Below are 20,364 nucleotides of genomic sequence, written 5' to 3' on the forward strand. Positions count from 1 at the left end.
GAACTTCCTCCTCCCTTAGTTTATACACTTTCACCTCCCTCTTACTTGTTGTTGCCACCTTCCTCTTTTCCCATCTACCTCTTACTCTAACTGTAGCTACAACTAAATAATGATCCGATATATCAGTTGCCCCTCTATAAACATGTACATCCTGGAGCCTACCCATCAACCTTTTATCCACCAATACATAATCTAATAAACTACTTTCATTACATGCTACATCATACCTTGTATATTTATTTATCCTCTTTTTCATAAAATATGTATTACTTATTACCAAATTTCTTTCTACACATAGCTCAATTAAAGGCTCCCCATTTACATTTACCCCTGGCACCCCAAATTTACCTACTACTCCTTCCATAACATTTTTACCCACTTTAGCAATGAAATCCCCAACCACCATTACTCTCACACTTGATTCAAAACTCCCCACGCATTCACTCAACATTTCCCAAAATCTCTCTCTCTCCTCTACACTTCTCTCTTATATATACATATATATATATTTATATATATATACACCTACCATCCGACTTACGACCTGCTCGACTTACGACCACTCGACTTACGACCGTGTTTTTTTTGGCAAATTTCTGGGAAATAAACAACTATTTGTGTTGTACACAGTGTTTATCCTAAACCTTACAGTATAAAATACAGTACTAACAGCATAAGAAGTAAAGTAAAACATGAAATACCAAAATAAAAAAATAAAATAAAGTCATTACAAAAATGTGATGTTGATATTCAGTAGTAAAGTTCGAATTACGTCCATTTCGACTTACGACCGGTTTCTCGGAACCAAACTCAGTCGTAAGTCGGATGGTTGGTAGGTAGGTAGGTAGGTATATGTATGTATGTGTATATGTATGTATATGTATGTGTGTGTATATATATATATATATATACATGTATATATATATATATATATATATATATATATATATATATATATATATATATATATATATATACATGTATATATATATATATATATATACATACATACATATACATATTACATATATATATATACATTTTTTTTCAACAAGTCGGCCGTCTCCCACCGAGGCAGGGTGACCCAAAAAGAAAGAAATTCCCCAAAAAGAAAATACTTTCATCATCATTCAACACTTTCACTTCACTCACACATAATCACTGTTTTTGCAGAGTTGCTCAGAACACAACAGTTTAGAAGCATATACGTATAAAGATACACAACATATATATATATATATATATATATATATATATATATATATATATATATATATATATATATATATATATATATATATATATATATATATATATATATACACACACATATACAGTTACTAAGACCACACCGTTAAACAAATTCATCACTAAGTGAGGAGCGTACTGTAATGGTAGTGGGTTTGTGTCAGCCATCTTTGATATTGTTTTAATGTCACCTTTGCACTATTTATAATATTTCTGGTATATTTTTAAATGTTTTTACAGCAGTGTACTGTATAATGTAATAAACAGAATAGAGAAAAATCAGCTCTAATATACATTATTTAGGTATGCATACTGGTCAGAGAGCCTGTCGTAAGTCTGAGGCATTGGTAAACGAGTACATCTCTAAGTGAGGGGAGGGTGTGTGTGTATAAGACACATTAAACACCTAAGCTGGAACACTGCAAACTTAGCTCTGCTTCTGCAGTTACAGACAGGTACAATAATTATGAACATATGTACCTCCTGTGACATCAAAGACAATGGACTGCCAAAACCAGTGATGCATTATTTAAAGACTATGCTATACTAAGTGGAAATAAAACAAGTTAAAAAACTGATGTATAGTACTGGTGCAATACACCAATATTTGACACCTAAGATAAGATTCAAATTTATTGCTGCTATTGTGGATTAACTTCCATAACAAAGCACAGTAATATATTGCATAGGTATACAGTAAATATACTCTTAATATGCATAAAACAATAAACATTACATATTCTTTACACATTTACATAAATAGCTAAATTTAAACAATAGTAAATTAAATAATCAGATTCTAAGAGCTTGGTCAGCTGTCAGGTACATCTCTCAGTCCTTATTCATACAATACCTACAGTTCAAAGATATGACTGGCAGTGGCTAATTATCTTAAGATGTTAAGCTCTTTTGGTCTGTCTGTTAATTTTTCTTTTATTTTTAGCTAAGACAAATTTAATGAAGGTTTAAAGTAATCAACTATTTTTGTGGGCTCTTCCTGGGACTTCTATGAAGAAAAACTTTCCTGAATCGTACCTGAGGCAGTCTTTGGTGAAGTACTTGTAATATTACATAAATATATTATTTACAAATTGCCTCAAATTATGATGTATTTTCTGATGTTATCACTACAACACTTTGTGCAGCTGAACTTGAAATCCCTAAATTCAACTTCCTTTTTACTTGATGCCTCTTGACAGGAACTATCACTCTGTCATTTGTAGGATGAGTTTCTGATGATGTCACTAGGGAACCTGATACAATTGCTGCACTTGAAGGCTTGTCATTATACTTAATGTTTTCTTCACTGTTGTCCACATTTGGAAAAGACAATTTATTTGGAATTTTGTTACACATTTCTGGTGATGACACTCTCATTTTCTTTCTACCTATATTTTCCTTCTCTGTTATGCAAATTATTGGTGACAACTGTCGTTTCTGAGGATAAATGGGTTTCTCTTTAATGGGAGACATGAATGGTAATTCAGGGAGTGCTTTGGCCTTTCTCTCAGAATTTCTCTCTCTTGGTAACTTGTTACTGGCATTCTTCAAAGGCTTTTTGCAGGGTACAGAACTTGAAGCTTCACTATCACTGTGCACAACCGAGATGACATTTTGAACATTTACACATGTTAACTTACTTTCTGAAGCAGTATTTGCCATAAAATTTCCCACTCTTCTCCGTCTATACCGAACAACAGTTTCTATTACTGAACTAGATTTGCCTGTAGATGATGGTACTGATTTTTGCTTTACACAAACCACTTGATTGCATGAATTACCAAGCCTTGTTTCTATGCTGTTAGTCTGATATTTCTTATTCTCCAACAACTGACTCTGAATAAGATCTGACTGTATAATTTCTTGGCTTACATTACTGGTAGCAAGTAAATTTCTTTGCCTGTTACCCTTTCGTTCTATCCCAGTCTCAGCTGTCTCTAAATACCCAGTTTTTTCCTTGGGGGCTGACATTCTGGTCTTAATTCCAGAGATATCTATGTCCTCAGAATTTATTACAGAAACATCTGGCCTAGCTTTAGCAGAGTCATCTTGAGCTTTCTCAGTGAAGCAGGAGTTTGGAGAGGCATGCAGAATATTCTTTATCTTGTTTCCAGGATCACTATAAGAGGTTGAGAGAGTTATTCTGCAAGGTGACTCATGTGGAGTTTTTCTGCAGAGTGATTTACATGGAGTTTTTCTGCACGGTGATTTATGTGGAGTCTTTCTACAAGGTGACTTATGTGGAGGTTTTCTGCAAGGTGACTTATGTGGAGTTTTTCTGCTGGACAACTTGCATGGAGTTCTCTTGAAAGGTGACTTATGTGGTGCTTTCCTACAGGGTGACTTATGGGCCTTGTGTGGTGTTTTTTGCAAGGTCTCTATTAAAGACCGAGGTGATTCTTGTCCAGTCTCTCTAGGAGGAAGTTCATCAGAAATTTTACTTGACAATGGATTATTCAAAATAGGCAGCAGGTTGCTAGTTGTTTCCTCAAGTTTTTTCACTGAATCTAGAGTTAAGTCCTTCATGTTATTTTTATTTTCATCGTCCAAACCAAAATGTTTTCCATCAGAAAGGTTTGTAATATCAACTTCTGAGTTAGTATCAGATCCTGAAGAAGAGCTGCTGCAGCAGCTACTGCTACTGCTATCACACTTGCTACACTCACAATCACTGTCAGAATCTGAATCACTGGAGCTGCTAGAGGAGTTGCTATCATCACTGTTTCTTGACCCATGTCCTGTCTGCACAAGATGCTCTGCCTCACTGTTGGTATCAGGAGAGAACAGTGAACCCAAGTCCTGTGTGATACCTAAACTCATATTGGTATTGTTGGATTCATATTTTTTATGAGTCTGGGTACCACTAGCAGAGGTTATATTGCAACTGTTATTTTCCTGATTAGTAATGCAACTACGCGAATTTGCAACCTCAATTTTGTCCCTAATATTACTTGTTTTACCTGTACTGTGTTTGGTGAGATTTGACTCTTTCTCTCTGATGTCATTCTCAGAGACTTGCTTGTCACTGTATGTAAATTGCAAGTTAATTGACTGATTAACCTCTTTTACTCTAGCATCAGTGTCTTGAGTTGGTGTGCAATCCAAATTTACTGCAGGAATGTTTCCTGAATTGCTTATATTAACACTTTCACTCACTGTAGCAAATGGGTCATCAATTTCCTTCCTATTAAAACTTGCCATAGTCTTGTTAAAAAGTTGTTGTTCTGAAATTTTACCCTTCAGGCCTCTAGAGGCAGACTTATTGGGAATATGTGCAGTTTTCTGAGAAAGACCATTAGTCTTGGATTTAATGTTTACTTCATTATTCTCTACACTACATAATTTATTTTTGCTATTAATAGTACTCTCACCTAATTTAGTAGCTTCAGACTTACTGTCTATTTGATGTTTTCCAATATCCTCTACTGTGACTTCTGACTCATCATTAATAAATTGCAAAAGGGACATTTCAGAGTCATTACTTGAACTGTCATGGCAAAAAGAATATTTTTCATTGTGCCTCTGAACAATCATATCAATTGTGTCATCATTACTTGATGCTGACCCATAAACTGATGGCAGGATCATTTTATCAGTTTTTGACTGCTGTGGGACATCTTGGGAGAGATCAGTGGAGTAGAATGTAGAATCCTCAATAATACCTTTAGTGTCATATGATTCTCTTCTGTGATTTTTTGTCATAGTTTCTCTGGAGTTTTCAACTGACTTAATCTTACTCTTCACCTCTCCTGAAATCTTACCAAGCTCCTTATTTTCGTCACAATTTTTTATCCCAGAAACTATCTCTTCTTTACAAACATTAACCCCTTTATAATTAGCTACCCTCTTGGATGACCTAATTTGCTTATCTACACACAAATGTTTATTTTCCTTAAGCAAATTTTCTTGATAATGTAGCTCCTCATCCTTTGTTTCATTAGAGATTTTTTTACTTTCTGGCCTGTGAGCTTTCAGCCTCTTGTCTACTGCAATCTCCTGTTTTAATTCATTCTCTTTATTTAAAATAGTACTATTAGCTTGACCCTTATCCGATTTCTTTATTTCTGATATTAGAGCTTCACATTCATCATCCTCATCATCTAATTCTCCTTCTTCTTTTTCTTCTTCTACCTGGGAATATTTTGAAGGAGTCTGGGACAGCATTATCTGCAACAATTTACTATCAACTGGTATCTTAGAGGACTTACTTTTCACTGCATCTTTGTCCCCCAAAGTTTCCTTGCTGTGGTACTTGTTACCTAATACATCCTTCTCATTGAAGCCCATCCTCCTATTCCTATGAATTTCTCTATCTTGAATATTACTGGCAGAACGATCCCTGTGTCTTACATCAGCAGACTGAATTCTTAGTCTAGTGCTCATTCTCTTGCTACTCTCTTGCTCTGGTGAAGCATGCCTCCTGTGCCTTATAAAATTTTCATTTTCATTATCACTATTTGATGGCCTACTCAAACGGCTCTTTATTGATCCTCTCTTTCTCTTAGTTGGTATTTCATCCAAACTATCCTGCCATTCTTTTCTCTTGAGAATGCCTCTTTCAGCCTTACCCTGAGGTGAACAGCAATTTTTATCCCTATATGTTGTGTCTTCTATCATCAGCTCTTCAGTTTTCCTGGTTAGATGTCTACCTTCATTTGTTCTCTGTGGGCTAGCACTACATCTCTGCAGTGATGCATGAGGCCTATCATTTCTTTGTGACACAGGGCTTATTATTTTTTGCTCCTGAAGGCTCTTCCTATCCACTTTGTTGGTTTTTTCTCTCTGCAATTTAGAAGTCCTTGTTCTTACAGGCCTACTATTTTCTCTTTTCTGTGGAAATTCTTGCACACCACTCTTCTTAGAATGCATCTTGTTTTCCCTGAACATTAAAGGGCTAATGCTCTCATCAGTCCCTGAAATATTTGTTTTCTCAATGTTCTGGGTTACTATTTTAATCCTATTATCAAGTCTTTCAGGATGGCACATCTTTCGGGGAGATTTGTTCTTTAAGCAAATCTTCTCGTCTCTTAAATCTTGGAAATTGGAGTCATCATCTCTTGAAGAACAGCTTTTAGATTTATTTTGCAATGTCTTTTCTGTGTAATCATTAGAAGTACTTTTCCTTCCATCACACACTCTGTTTTTAAAACACAATCTCTCATGAACACTTTTGTTTTTACGTACTTTCTTATCCAATGGTTCCTTAATTTCCTGATTATTTTCCTTATCCACCTGTTCCTTGCCAGACTGTTCTCCAATTTCCTGAATATTTTTCTTGACCAACGGTTCCTTAATTTCCTGAACATTTTTCTTGTCGGCCTGTTCCTCAATTTTCTTATTATTTTCCTTGTCAGGTTGTTCTCTAATTTCTTGAATATTTTTCTTGTCCAACTGTTCCTTACTGTTTTCCTTGTTAGACTGTTTTCCAATTTCCTGAACATTTTTCTTGTCCAACTGTTCCTTAATTCCATTACTTTTCTTGTCCAAACATTCACTACTTAATTGTGCATACACTTTCTCATCATGTGCATTTCTGTTGGGCAAAGTATTAGCTTCAGTACTTTTATTTTGAGTGCTACATATATCATCTCTCCCCCCCAATGTATTAATGTTTACCTTAAAATTTAACTCATCTATATAGTGAAAAGAGTCATCATTTTCACTATCATCCGTTTCTCCATCATACATAAGCTCTTCTTCCTGTGGAAAAATGCTCTCCTCACCTCTAGGGTCATGTATGTTATGTAATGTGTTTTCTCCAAGCTCACTGTCAAACACCTGGTTTTCTTCTTGTTCTTCTCCAGCAGATTTAATATTTAACAGTATTTCTCTCTCAGTACTGTGTATCTCTCTTTCACTACTGTGTATGTCTCTTTCACTACTGTGTATGTCTGTTTCACTACTGTGTATGTCTCTTTCACTACTGTATACACCTCTATTGTTACTGTGTATGTCTCTTTCACTACTGTGTACATCTCTCTCATTACTGTGTATATCTCTTTCATTACTGTGTATGTCTCTTTCACTACTGTGTACATCTCTTTCACTACTGTGTATGTCTCTTTCACTACTGTGTACATCTCTTTCACTACTGTGTACATCTCTTTCACTACTGTGTACATCTCTTTCACTACTGTGTACATCTCTCTCATTACTGTGTACATCTCTTTCATTGTATGTCTCTCTTTCACTACTGTGTACATCTCTCTCATTACTGTGTATATCTCTTTCATTACTGTGTATGTCTCTTTCACTACTGTGTACATCTCTTTCACTACTGTGTATGTCTCTTTCACTACTGTGTACATCTCTTTCACTACTGTGTACATCTCTTTCACTACTGTGTACATCTCTTTCACTACTGTGTACATCTCTTTCACTACTGTGTACATCTCTTTCACTACTGTGTATGTCTCTTTCACTACTGTGTACATTCCTTTCATTACTGTGTTTGTCTCTTTCACTACTGTGTATGTCTCTTTCACTACTGTGTATGTCTCTTTCACTACTGTATACACCTCTATTGTTACTGTGTATGTCTCTTTCACTACTGTGTACATCTCTCTCATTACTGTGTACATCTCTTTCATTGTATCTCTCTCTTTCACTACTGTGTACATCTCTCTCATTACTGTGTATATCTCTTTCATTACTGTGTATGTCTCTTTCACTACTGTGTACATCTCTTTCACTACTGTGTACATCTCTTTCACTACTGTGTACATCTCTTTCATTACTGTGTATCTCTCTTTCACTACTGTGTACATCTCTTTCATTACTGTGTATGTCTCTTTCACTACTGTGTACATTTCTTTCATTGTATATCTCTCTTTCACTACTGTGTATTTCTCTTTCACTATGTATGTCTCTTTCATTACTGTGTACGTCTCTTTTGCCAATGTGCACATCTCCTTCACTAACATGTACTTTATTTTTATTACTATGCATGTTTCCTTTGTTGCTGTGTATATTTCTTTCACGATTGTGCATGTCTCTGATTCTTTCTGCTTCTCCTTCAGAAGCACTGTGTAATCCTTGAAATGCAATATTTTCCTGCATTTTTTCATTTTTTAGTGATATCAAATATTTTTCTCTTATATCTAAATTTTGCTTTTTCTCTTCTAACTGGCATATTTGCATTTTTCTGCATTCTGAACTAATGTTTTGCTCCACTTCTAACCTTTCATATTCCTCAGTTTTCTGTTTACAATTATCACTTGTTTCAGCCCCGAGCTGCTTCTCTGCCAATGCTTCAGCCTGCTTGAATTTTACAACTTTCCCAGACACTTGTGATTCTTCATCCTTTGTCTTCATATTTCTAGCTTTTCCCTTTGACTTCATTTCATTTCTCTTTCTCTCTCCTGACTTCATATTTCTTTCTTCCTCAATTAATATTATTTTTCTTTCATCTTTCTTTGACTTCACTTTTCCTTTTTCTTCCTTAGATTCTATTCCTTTTCTTTTCTCATCCTTTAATTTCACTTTTCCTTCTTCATCTTCCAATTTTTCTATACTTTCCTTTGATTTATTTTTTTTTCGTTTTCCCTCTTTTGATTTAGTTCCTTTTCTTTCTTTACAGATTGACTTTACATCACTTTTCAGTTCTTCTTCTGACCCTTTTCTTGTTCCTACTTTTGATGATACATTTCTCTTTTCTTTCTGATATTTTATATCTTTTCTGGGTCTTCCTTCAGATCCTGTCCTCTCCTTGTTCTCTTCTGGCTTCTCTGTATTATGCTCCTGATTTTTTTTCCTTCCCTCCTTTTCTTTTGCTTGTTTCTTTTCTTCAAAAGTTACTTTAGTTTTTTCTGCTTTCCTTGTTTCTTCCATATGATCTTTCTTGTTTGTATTATCACTCTTTCTTTCTCTGCATTCTAGTCTGTCTTCTATAATAGTTTTGTGTCCATGTTTAGGTAAACTTTCATCTGCTGTACTTCTGTCTTTCAGTTCTAAATTCTCTGGGCAAAAATCACTAGAAGTACTGAGATCTTTCTCTCTATTCAATACTTTTGGTTTGTTAGGGTATAACAGTATGATTTTCTTTAAATTCTTTCCATGTTTTGTGTCCAATTCTCCCTCAAGTATTTTTCTCAATACTTCAGGTTCTTTAATTTTTGTGGTTTCACTGTAGGAAGACTCTTTCATGCCTGTTCTCATAATACTGTCTACATTAGAAGGTATGCCATTCACCCCCATTACTTCTAATTTTTGAAGTCTTCCATCATCCACCTGTGTTTTGTTTTCACCTTCTGGACTATTAATGACCATGCAGGCATTTGAATCTTTGGAACTAATGTCTTTTAAATGCAGTTCACATTTTTTTCCTGCTCTGCTTTTACCTTTCTCTTTCAACTGTGTGTGGCAGCTTTTATTCTGTGATTTATATTCATGGCATACAGACCTTGTTCTTTCTGAATCTGAGAAACTAGAAATATCTCTCAGATTTTTAGGGTTATCAGATGGATTCCTCTTGATTTCAAGTTTTTTTTGCACAATATGCACCCCTTCATGAACAACGGGTTTTACACACTCCACATTATTTACTTCACTTTCTTTATCTCCTTTTTGTGTAAGAGAATGCATACTACATATTACCAAATTATCATTTACTTTATTATCTGTTAATTTTAACAATGAACGAGAATCAGTACCAGAATTTTCTGCTAAAGACTGCCTTGAGACTAAATTAACATTAGACACTGTTTGTGATTTTTTCATGTTTTTAAATTTAGCTGCCATTCTCTGACCAAAGAGTGATTTTGTCAACATTTCATCTTCTTGTAATGCACTGGAATTTTCATTTTCTGTAAAATTACAAGTCTTGTCTTTCTTCCAAGCTTCTTTTTGTTCTTCAGGCACTGTGTGAGAATCTGTACTCAATGAATTTTTAACCCTAGCTGCATCACTTGTGTCAGTGGAACCTTTCATATCCAAGCTTCCTGCTTCTTGAAGCTCACCTGTTGCATCTTTCTCTCTAAAACTACCATTACTCTTGTTTTTGGCTTCAGTATTCAATAATCCCGGAGTATGCAAATTTATATTATTAGATTTGTAAAGTATTTTGACATGTTTATCACTCTGAGCAGCAGCTGGGACATCAACTGGGTAATTGGCCTCATTTTGATTTAAAGCTTCTCTATTCCCTAACCTAGAAAACACACTTATTCTGCCACTTTTGTCATCATTACATGTTTTTGACCTATCATGGTTATAGTCAATTGGATAATTAATATTTCTTTGTAACTTTTCACCCTCATAACTAGAAATAAAACTCTGATTTTCTGAATTCACTTGATCCCATGACCTCCTAAATAACCTAGTCCTACTCATATCAACTTTCTCCTCATAGTATGTAACTCTTTCTCCTAGTTTTCCCATCATGCTCTGGAGACTGCGGGCATCATTGTCTGTGGGGGAGCTAATGCGCTCTCCTCTTACACTACGCTGAATCTGTTGGATAACATTTCCTTTTCTGGCAAAAGTCAATTCTCTCTTACCACAAGCACATTCTTTTCCCTCCTTCTGCAGACTCTGGAACACAAAGAAATTGAATTTCACTTTTTTTAAATTAGTTTAAATCACATTTTGCCAATTATTATTATTATTATAATCAAAAAGAAGCGCTAAGCCACAAGGGCTATACAGCGCTGCAGGGTAGGGAAGGAAGCAAGGGAATTGGATGGCAGAAGGGAGGGGGGATGATCAGCAGGTTACAGAAAACAGCGGGGCAGGGGATAGTACGGGGGTAGAGGGTAGCAAGAGATTGAAGTAGAAAGGGCTGAAGGTATCAGAATTTGTGAAGTAAGTCAGTCGTTGTCAAAAAGTCAATGAGAGAGTCCGGATGAAAGGTGGGTCCATCAGCGAGAAGGGAAGGTAAAGAGAGAGCAGCGGAGCGAAGACAACGACAGAGGTAAATTCTGCATGCTCGTTGATAAAGTGGGCAGTCCAACAGAATGTGGCTGACTGATAATGGAGCTTGGCAATTCTCACAGAGAGGAGCAAGACGCCTCTCCATGAGATATCCATGAGTAAGACGAGTATGGCCAATGCGAAGACGGGAGAGAGTAGTCTCCCAACCTCGACACTGGTGATAAGAAGACGGCCAGTAACCTATACTCGGTTTAATAGACTGAAGTTTGTTGCCGAGCATAGTAGACCAACGTTGTTGCCAACGGGTGTGAAGGTGGGAAGATATTGCAGCAAAATAGTCCGTAAATGGAATACCTCTATAAGAAACTGGTAGGTCATGTACTGCTGACCGCGCAGCAGTGTCTGCCTGTTCATTGCCCTGTACGTCAACATGACCAGGGACCCAACAAAAAACAATATCTTTATGCTTGGTAAAGATGCGGCGTAGCCAAAGTTGGATACGGAGGACTAAGGGGTGAGGTGTATCAAATTTTTGTATAGCCTGTAAAGCACTAAGGGAGTCTGAGACAACCACAAATGATGACACAGGCATAGATGCAATACGGATAAGTGCTGTAAGGATGGCATATAATTCAGCAGTAAAAATACTAGCCGAAGATAGTAAATGCCCTTGTACGATGCTGTCCGGAAACACTGCTGCGAATCCTACGCCGTCAGAAGACTTAGAGCCATCTGTGTACACAGCAATGGCATGAGAATGAGAGTGAAAGTGGTCAAGAAAAAGAGAGCGGGAAGCGACCGTAGACAGTTGGGCTTTCGAGCAAGGGAGGGAGAAAGAACAGACTCGAACAGCTGGAACTTCCCAGGGGGGTAGGGAAAAGTGAGATGCTACATGTACATAGAAAGGTGGTAGTTGAAGAGAAGACAAGAGCGAATGAAGGCGAAGAGAGAAGGGACACAGTAAACAGGGGCGGCGAACAAATAAAGAATGTCTACTAATATCAGTGACCATTCTATAAATGGAAGGATTGCGGAGATCATGAGAGCGTACATAGTAGCGCAGGCAATGGGCATCACGGCGATCGGATAAGGATGGAACGTTCGCTTCTGCATAGAGGCTCTCGACAGGGGAAGAGCGAAAAGCACCAAGGCATAAACGTAATCCTTGGTGATGAATGGGGTTAAAGCTAGAGAGAGTAGCAGGAGATGCCGCTGAATAGATCTGGTCACCATAATCAAGTTTCGATAAAATAAGGGTGGAATGTAGGCAAAGGAGGGTTCGACGATCAGCTCCCCACGAAAGATGAGCAAGGGTTTTAAGAAGGTTCAGCCGGCTGTGACAAGTTGCCTTCAGAGAGGTAATGTGAGGTTTCCAGGATAACCTACGATCAAAGAGGAGGCCCAGAAACTTGACTGTATCACGTTCAGGGATACGGGAGCCATAGAGGTACAAAGGATGATCGGAGATTACAGAGCGTCTAGTGAAAGTGATTTGGTGGGTTTTAGTGCTGGAAAATTTAAACCCACGTGTGGTGGCCCAATTGGAAACACGGTCGACTGCATGTTGGAGAGAAACTGTAAGGAGGTGACAGTCAGCGCCTGCACAGGCAATAGCGAAGTCATCAACATAGAGTGATGACCAAATATTTGATGGAAGACTAGAGGCCAAATCATTAATAGCAAGGAGAAAAAGTGTTGTGCTCAGAACACATCCCTGGGGGACACCTTCAGCTTGGATAAAGTCCGGGGAGAGCACATTATTAACCCGAACACGGAAATGCCTGTCAGTTAAAAAGTTCTTAACCCTTTCAGGGTCCGTCCCGTAGATCTACGGCTTTACGTTCAGGGTCCAAACCGTAGATCTACGCCATGAGCTCAGCTCACTCTGATAAACTGTGAGTGGTACATTTGGGCCTAGATATGAGAGAATACATCTATGTGGTATGTGTGCACCACATAAAACACATCCTGCAGCACACTGTGCATAATGAGAGAAAAAAAATGAAATCATGATTTTTCGATTAAAACAGCAACTTTGCAGTGTTTTTTCGTATGTTTTTTATAGTTGTATTTGCGATTTCTTGGTCTCATTTGATAGAATGGATGACATATTACAGAAATAGAGATGATTTTGATTGGTTTTAGCATAGGAAATGGCTTGAAACTGAGCTCAAAGTAGCGGAAATGTTAAATATTTGCCGATATTCAAGAGTAAACAAACGACCTCACACGTCTAATACACATCAGCTGGTGGGTCTAATATACATTCACAAATATGGTGATGATATTTATACAATTATTACAGTATTGCATAACAGTAAATCTTCTATTTTTTGGTGTGAATAAAAATTCATTATGTGAATAAAAAATCAAAATGGAATTTATTTGTAAAGCCTCAAAACATAACTAATGAACAGAGGAAATGTTAGTTTAGTGCCAGGAATGCCTACATTGTTCATTCTCGACCCTATTTTGAAATTGGAATATTTTGAACTTTGTGTTAAATTGGCCAAATTAACAAATTCCGATCACTTTATTTTGTAGTTGAAACAGTTGACTTGGCGATTTCTTGTGCTCAGTCGATAGAATAGAAGTAATACTAGTGAAATAGCTAAGAATTTGGTTGATTGGAATAATGTAATTGGCCTAAAATGGGAGTCAAAGTCGGCAAAATCGCCGATTCGTAAATATCGCTGACACATCAAAATTCGCGAGAGCATAATTTCATCAATTTTCGTCCAATTTTCGTACTTTTTGTTTTATTACCTTCACAAAAAGATTCTCTACGATTTCATAAGAAAAAATAACAAATTTTTTTTTTTAAATATCTTGGACACTGGTGCGTGACTCCAGATTTGGGCCTTGGACCCTGAAAGGGTTAAGAAAGGATGGTAGATTGCCTCGAAGGCCTAAGGAGTGGGCTTGGGCTAAAATATTATACCTCCAAGTTGTGTCATATGCCTTCTCAAGGTCAAAAAATATGGCAATTACTGAGTGGTTATTCGCAAAGGCATTACGAACATACGTATCCAAGCGTAGTAAGGGGTCTATGGTAGAACGTCCCTTACGAAAGCCATATTGACGAGTGGAGAGACTGTTGTGTGTCTCTAAATACCACACTAAACGTCTATTTACTAGGCGTTCCATTACTTTGCAAACTGCACTGGTAAGAGCAATGGGACGATAGTGGGAGGTTTCATGTCCCGTAGTGCCTGGTTTGCGGAAAGGGAGAACAATGGCGGATTTCCACAGCTGTGGAAGAACTCCTTGTGACCAAATAAGATTGTAAAGGCGTAATAGGACTGCAAGGGCTGACTGATGTAAATGTTGTAGCATACGAATATGAATGTCGTCGGGCCCAGCTGCCGATGATCGACAAGCTGAGAGTGTTGCCTCCAGTTCTTGAAGTGTAAAAGGCACATTATACTGTTCTTCTCTGAGAGAAGAAAAGTCCAAGGGTGCTAACTCTCTGGCAGACTTTGAGGAAAGAAATGAGGGGCATAGATGGAGTCCCTGAGAAATACGGACCAGATGATTGCCAATTTCATTGGCAACATCTAGTGGGTTTGCTATATCAACACCGGCAACCCGCAGAACAGGAGCCGGGTCAGGAGAATATTTACCACTCAGTTTTCGTACTTTTTTCCAGACTGCACTCATAGAGGAAGCAGAGGTGATGGTGGAGACATAATCTCGCCAGCAAGTGCGTTTAGCGTCACGGATGACACGGCGAGCGATCGCACTCTTCTGTTTAAAATCAAGGAGTCGCTCTGTGGTTCTATTGTACCGGTACCTGCCCCATGCAGCGCGTTTCAAACGTACTGCACGAGCACAAGCAGGAGACCACCAAGGCACGCATTTCTGAGAATGTCTGCCCGAAGTTTGGGGTATAGAATGAGAAGCTGCGGTGAAAACGGAGGACGAGAAGAGATGTAAAAGCTCATCGATGGAGGACAAAGAAGGAACCTCTTTAAAAACAGTTAGGTGTGAGTAAAGGTTCCAATTTGCCCGATTAAATTGCCAGCGTGGGGTGCGAAGAGGTGGCGAATATGAAGGGGAAGTAAGAATGATTGGGAAATGATCACTGTCATGTAAGTCCGGGAGAACAGACCAAGTGAAGTCTAATGCAGAGGAGGAAGAGCAGACTGAGAGATCGATGCAAGAGAGAGTATGAGTCCGAGGATCAAAATGGGTGTGAGTACCTGTATTTAAAACATGGAGGGGGTGGGTGGCAAGAAAAGCCTCTAACTGAATTCCACGGGAATCACAGTGAGACCCCCCCCCCAGAGGAAATGGTGGGCATTAAAATCACCAAGTAACAGAATCGGTGGCGGTAATGACGAAACAAGGAAGGCAAAATCCGGAATAGATAATGCCCGAGAAGGAGAGAGATATAAAGAACAGAGCGTATACCACCTATGTAAGTGGATACAGGCTGCTGTGTAATGGAGCGAAGTATGAACAAATAGCTGATGGTACGGAATATCAGTGCGGAGAAGAAGGGCACTTTCATTAAAGGTCCCATCAGGAAAAGGATCTGAAGAATACAATAAATTATAGCCTGAGATGTGAGAAATAACAGCAGAGTGTAATTTTGGTTCCTGTAAGCAAACACCAACAGGGGCAAACTGGGAGAGTAACATCTGAAGCTCACCCCGATTACCCCTGAGGCCGCATATATTCCACTGTAAATAGGCCATGATTGGCAATGATAAAGATACTTGAAATCCGCAGGTAAGGGTTCCTACAGACTAGAAGGGTTAGAAAAGTCCACATGCGGAGGCAGTGGAAAACGTTCAAGCAGCGAAGGAACGGTGCGCTGTGAAGAAAGGAGTTGCGCAGATGGAGCAGAGGAGAGAGAAAGAGCGGAAGGTGGATCAGTGTCCATTGATGGTTTGGTCTCTGCAATATATTCAGAGATTGCTTCAAGTGTTTCGGAATTCAGAGATGTCATATGGGAGACAATATTGGGAATGGTAGGGGGAGGATGAGTAAAGATTGGAACTGTATTGGACTGTACCAAGGTAGGGGGGGGCGAAAGGGTGGAGGGAACTGGAGAAGCGTGGCAGGGGACAGAAGAGGCAGGAACCTGGGAGGTGGCAGAAGAGGAAGAAACTTGGGAGGGAACAGGGGAGGAAGGTACATTACGAGGAGGAGGGTGAACCTCTGCACTTGTAACTGAGCCAGTGAGAGGGGAAGAACCAGGGACAGAGACAGGGAGGGTAAAATGAGGAGGTGGAAGATGGGTAGGAGGTGTTACCGGACCTTTTTTTGACTTTTGAGAAGTAGAGGGACGATTGGGAGGAGGTGTCGTACGAGGTCTCGTCGATACTGAGGCTTGTGAGAGAGAACTTGAAGAAGCGAGATTAGACTGAGGCGTTGAAGTAGGGACGTCTGAGCCGAGGACAGCAAAAGGATTAGATGCAGGAGTGATTATGGGAGAGGTAACCACAGAGGTGGGTGTAGATGGGATACCAGAAGTGGGGGGACGTTTTGAAACACGGGAATAACAAACACGTGGGAGTCTCCCTTGGAGGCGGAGATGAGAAACTGCCATGGCATAAGGGAGACCTTCTGTCTCTTTGAGGTAACGGATTTCCCGCTCATTTAAATAGACCTGACAACGGCGAGAGTACGAAGGGTGAGCCTCATGACAGTTAAGGCAAGAGGGAGATCGATTGCAAGACGTATTAGAATGGTCATCGGCACCACAGACTGGGCATTCGGCGATAGATCTGCAATATTTCGCTGGATGGCCAAATCGCCAGCAATTTCTACACTGTTGTGGTGTAGGGATCACCTTTCGAACTTGTAACCGATGTCCTGCTATATAAACTGAGGATGGGAGTTCTCGGCTGTCAAAAGTTAAAAGAGCCACATTGCTAGGGTATCGTCTCCGCCCACGGGCAGGAAGAACGTAAGTGTCTACCTTGAGGATTGGGAGATCTTGGAGTTCCAGCTGTTCTAGAATGTCAGTGCCACATGTCTGGAAATTTTGTTGAACTATGGTATGGGGCAGAATGACGGTACCACTACAAGAATTGAGGGAATGATGTTTTTCAAGAGTGACAGGAACAGTATCGATATGGGAAAGACGAGAGAGCTCATGAGCCTGGGTAGCATTCTGTACAGTAATGATGCGCGTACCGCTCTTAAGAGCATGAAAAGAAATATCTTTACCAACATGGCGTAGGAGTGCCTTGCCAATACTATGGTCAGAAAGATAGGCAGTAGAGGAAGTTGGTCGTAAAGTGAAGAATTTAGTCCACTGTTCAGTCTGAAACTGAGCGTGGAAAGGTAGTGAAGGACGTGTCGATCGTTTCTGAGAAGAACGAGAAGGTGGAGAAGTATCATCAGCAGGTAATTGTCGTTGCCGTTTAGGAGTGGGACCAGAGTTGGTCCGACATGGAACGGGTCGGCGATTTGAAAATTGCCGCACCGTAGAGGGAGAGGCCGGAAGCATAGTCAGAGGAGAGCGTAGGTCCGATAAATCGAAGGAGTCAGTCGAGGCCTCAGTACCTGAAGCGGGTGAGGAAACAGCACCGGCAATAGGTACAGAGGCATGAGGAATGTCTGAAGAGTGGTCCAAAGACGAGGCGGGGTCAGAACGGGGTGCGGTATCAAGAAGGGGCCCGGGGGTACCAGGTTCATGGACTAGGGCTGCCATGGTTAGGTTACTTCTTTCTTTTTGTTTTTAAGAAAAAAAAAGAAAGAAAAGAAAATAAAAATAAAAAAAAGAAAAAAAAAGGGGGGACCGGGGAGGGATAGGTCCTAGGAGGAATGAAAGGGCCAGAAATCTCCCTCCGCGCCCAGAGGACCTCAGCACCGCAAGTAGCGCAGATGCAGCATGGAATCCGTGCCATACCCTACCCATCATGCTAGTAAACTAACAATCCGGGATAGCAACCTCACATCTGCTGAGCTACCTCGGTGGACAAAAGAGAGGGCGGCCGGATATCCGCCACAAAGCATACCTCCTTCGGCCACCACCCCCGGAATCCGAAAGGTGGCTTCCAGAGATACACTCGTCGCCCGAAAGACACCCAAAGCTACTCCGGGATACCGGAGAGGGATCAGGACATCCCCAGGCGATCCAGATTCCACGGCAAACTACGCCACCGCTAAGAACCTCAACGGAATGGGATGGACCCCGGTATCCTTTCCCCTACCTAGGAACTAGCGCGCCTGTGGGAGAAATCCCAAAGGACAAAAAGAGGAAGGGCAAAAGGGAGGGGTGGGGAGGAGGAGGAGGAAAGGAAAAAGGGGAGGATGGGATAGGGGAGGGGAGATTGGGGGGTAATTAGGTTCGGTCTGAGGAAGAAGACCAATAGGTCTAATTCCTCAGACCAAGAGCCTCTTCACCACGCCAAGGAGCCCCCCTTGAAGAGGACATTTTGCCAAGAAACATTACTGCAGAGTTGATAACTCTCCTCAGTTTTCAGTGATGTTCAAGAATTTTGCTAAAATTTACTGCTAAAGTATTTCTGTTCTGTCACTCTATCAAGTGAGAACCTCTTGTTTACACACAGTCAAAAGAAACAATCCCAAGAAAATGTTGTGTACATACTGTCATAAGACATTCATTATCACAGAAGAAAATTAAAGACAGAGCTCTAAGATTACAACTATTTCAAGCTTAATTCTTAAAACTGTCTTTAATTTTTCCCATGGAGCTAAAATTTCTTCCACCTCACCACCACTGATGTTTACTGTTACATGCAATCTCATCAATATTTGTCACAAGTGGCACCTCACAATTACACATTTGGAAATACAGTGGACCCTCTGTTTTCGTCGATCTTCATTATCGCCAATTTTGGTTTTGGCTGACTTTTTTCGTCGATTTTTTGGCTCCATTTTCGTCGATCGTACAGAACCTGTCTAGTGCTGAGCGAGCAGACAAAGCTGCCTCCCACACTATACTCAACCAGTGTAGCATTGTTTCTCGGTGAATGAACATATCCTGCCAGGTCAAACGAAACATTTCATAATAATCCAATGTTTTTGCCACACTTGTTTATTGTGTGTGACTGCTAAATAAGCGACCCGGCCCCAAAGAAAGCTCCTAGTGCCAGTGCTTTGGTAAAGAAAGTGGGGGACACCATAGAACTGAAAAAAAGAAATCCTAAGAAAATATGATAGTGGCATATGCATTGCTGAACTCGGCAGGATGTACGAGAAGTCGCCATCAACAATCAGCTCCATTGTGGCAAAGAGAAAAGAAATCATGGAAGCTGATGTTGTGAAAGGGGTGAATGCGATAATCAAACAGAGATCCCAAACAATTGAAAAAGTGGAGAAATTGTTGTTGGTGTGGATCAGAGATTAAGAGTTAGCAAGAGATAGTGTTGTACAGTCAATTATTTGTGAAAAGGCAAGACAGTTACATGACGACTCTCTTAAAGAAACTGTCTGAAACAAGTGCTGATGTAGGTGAATTTAAGCCCAGCAAAGGCTGGTTTGAAAAATTCAAGGAGTGTTGTAAGGCATGGTGAGGGTGCCAGTTCAGACAAACAAGCAACTGAAAAATTCGTGCGGGAGTTCAAATGTTATGTAGAGGCTGAAAAATTCCAACCCCAACAAGTGTTCAATTGTGATGAAACAGGCCTGTTTTGGAAGAAAATGTCAAAGAGGACCCACATTACGCAGGAGGAATAGGCACTCCCAGGACACAAGCCTATGAAAGACAGGCTAACTCTCTTGTTGTGTGGTAATGCTAGTGGGGATTTCAAAGTGAAGCCTTTACTGGTGTATCACGTTGAAAATCCCAGAGTGTTCAAGAAAAGCAGTGTTGTCAAGAGTAAAGTGTGTGTGATGTGGAAGGCTAACAGTAGGGCATGGGTTACTAGGAAAATTTTCCTGGAATGGTTCAATGAAGTGTTAGGCCCGAGTGTGAAGAAATACCTCCTGGATAACAAATTGCCACTCCAGTGCCTCCTGTTAATGGACAATGCTCCTGCTCATCCTCTAGACTTGGAAGACTAATTGTCTAAGGAATTCAGTTTTGTAACAGTGAAGTTCTTGCCTCCTAACACCACTCCTCTCCTCCAGCCCATGGACCAGCAGATCATTGCAAACTTTAAAAAAAACTGTATACCAAAACAGTGTTTCAAATGTGCTTTGACATAACCTTGGACTCTGAATTGACCCTAAGAGAGTTCTGGAAGAATCACTTCAATATTTTCCACTGCATAGGCCTTATAGATAATAAGGCTTGGCAGGGAGTGACTTCCAAGACGATGAACT

General features: G+C 39.7%; 1 protein-coding gene across 1 annotated transcript in view; it reads right to left on the reverse strand.

The window, feature by feature from the left end:
- Window positions 1-1,818: 1,818 nt before the first annotated feature.
- Window positions 1,819-20,364, reverse strand: part of LOC128698702 (uncharacterized) — a 71,781-nt gene continuing 53,235 nt past the window's right edge. The window contains exon 5 of the mRNA XM_070097777.1: window positions 1,819-10,779. Within this exon, the coding sequence (XP_069953878.1) occupies window positions 2,350-10,779 (8,430 nt within the window). The 3' untranslated portion in view covers window positions 1,819-2,349. The remainder of the gene's footprint in view (window positions 10,780-20,364) is intronic.

Source organism: Cherax quadricarinatus, chromosome 59, assembly GCF_038502225.1.
Source record: "Cherax quadricarinatus isolate ZL_2023a chromosome 59, ASM3850222v1, whole genome shotgun sequence".
Lineage (NCBI taxonomy): Eukaryota > Metazoa > Arthropoda > Malacostraca > Decapoda > Parastacidae > Cherax > Cherax quadricarinatus.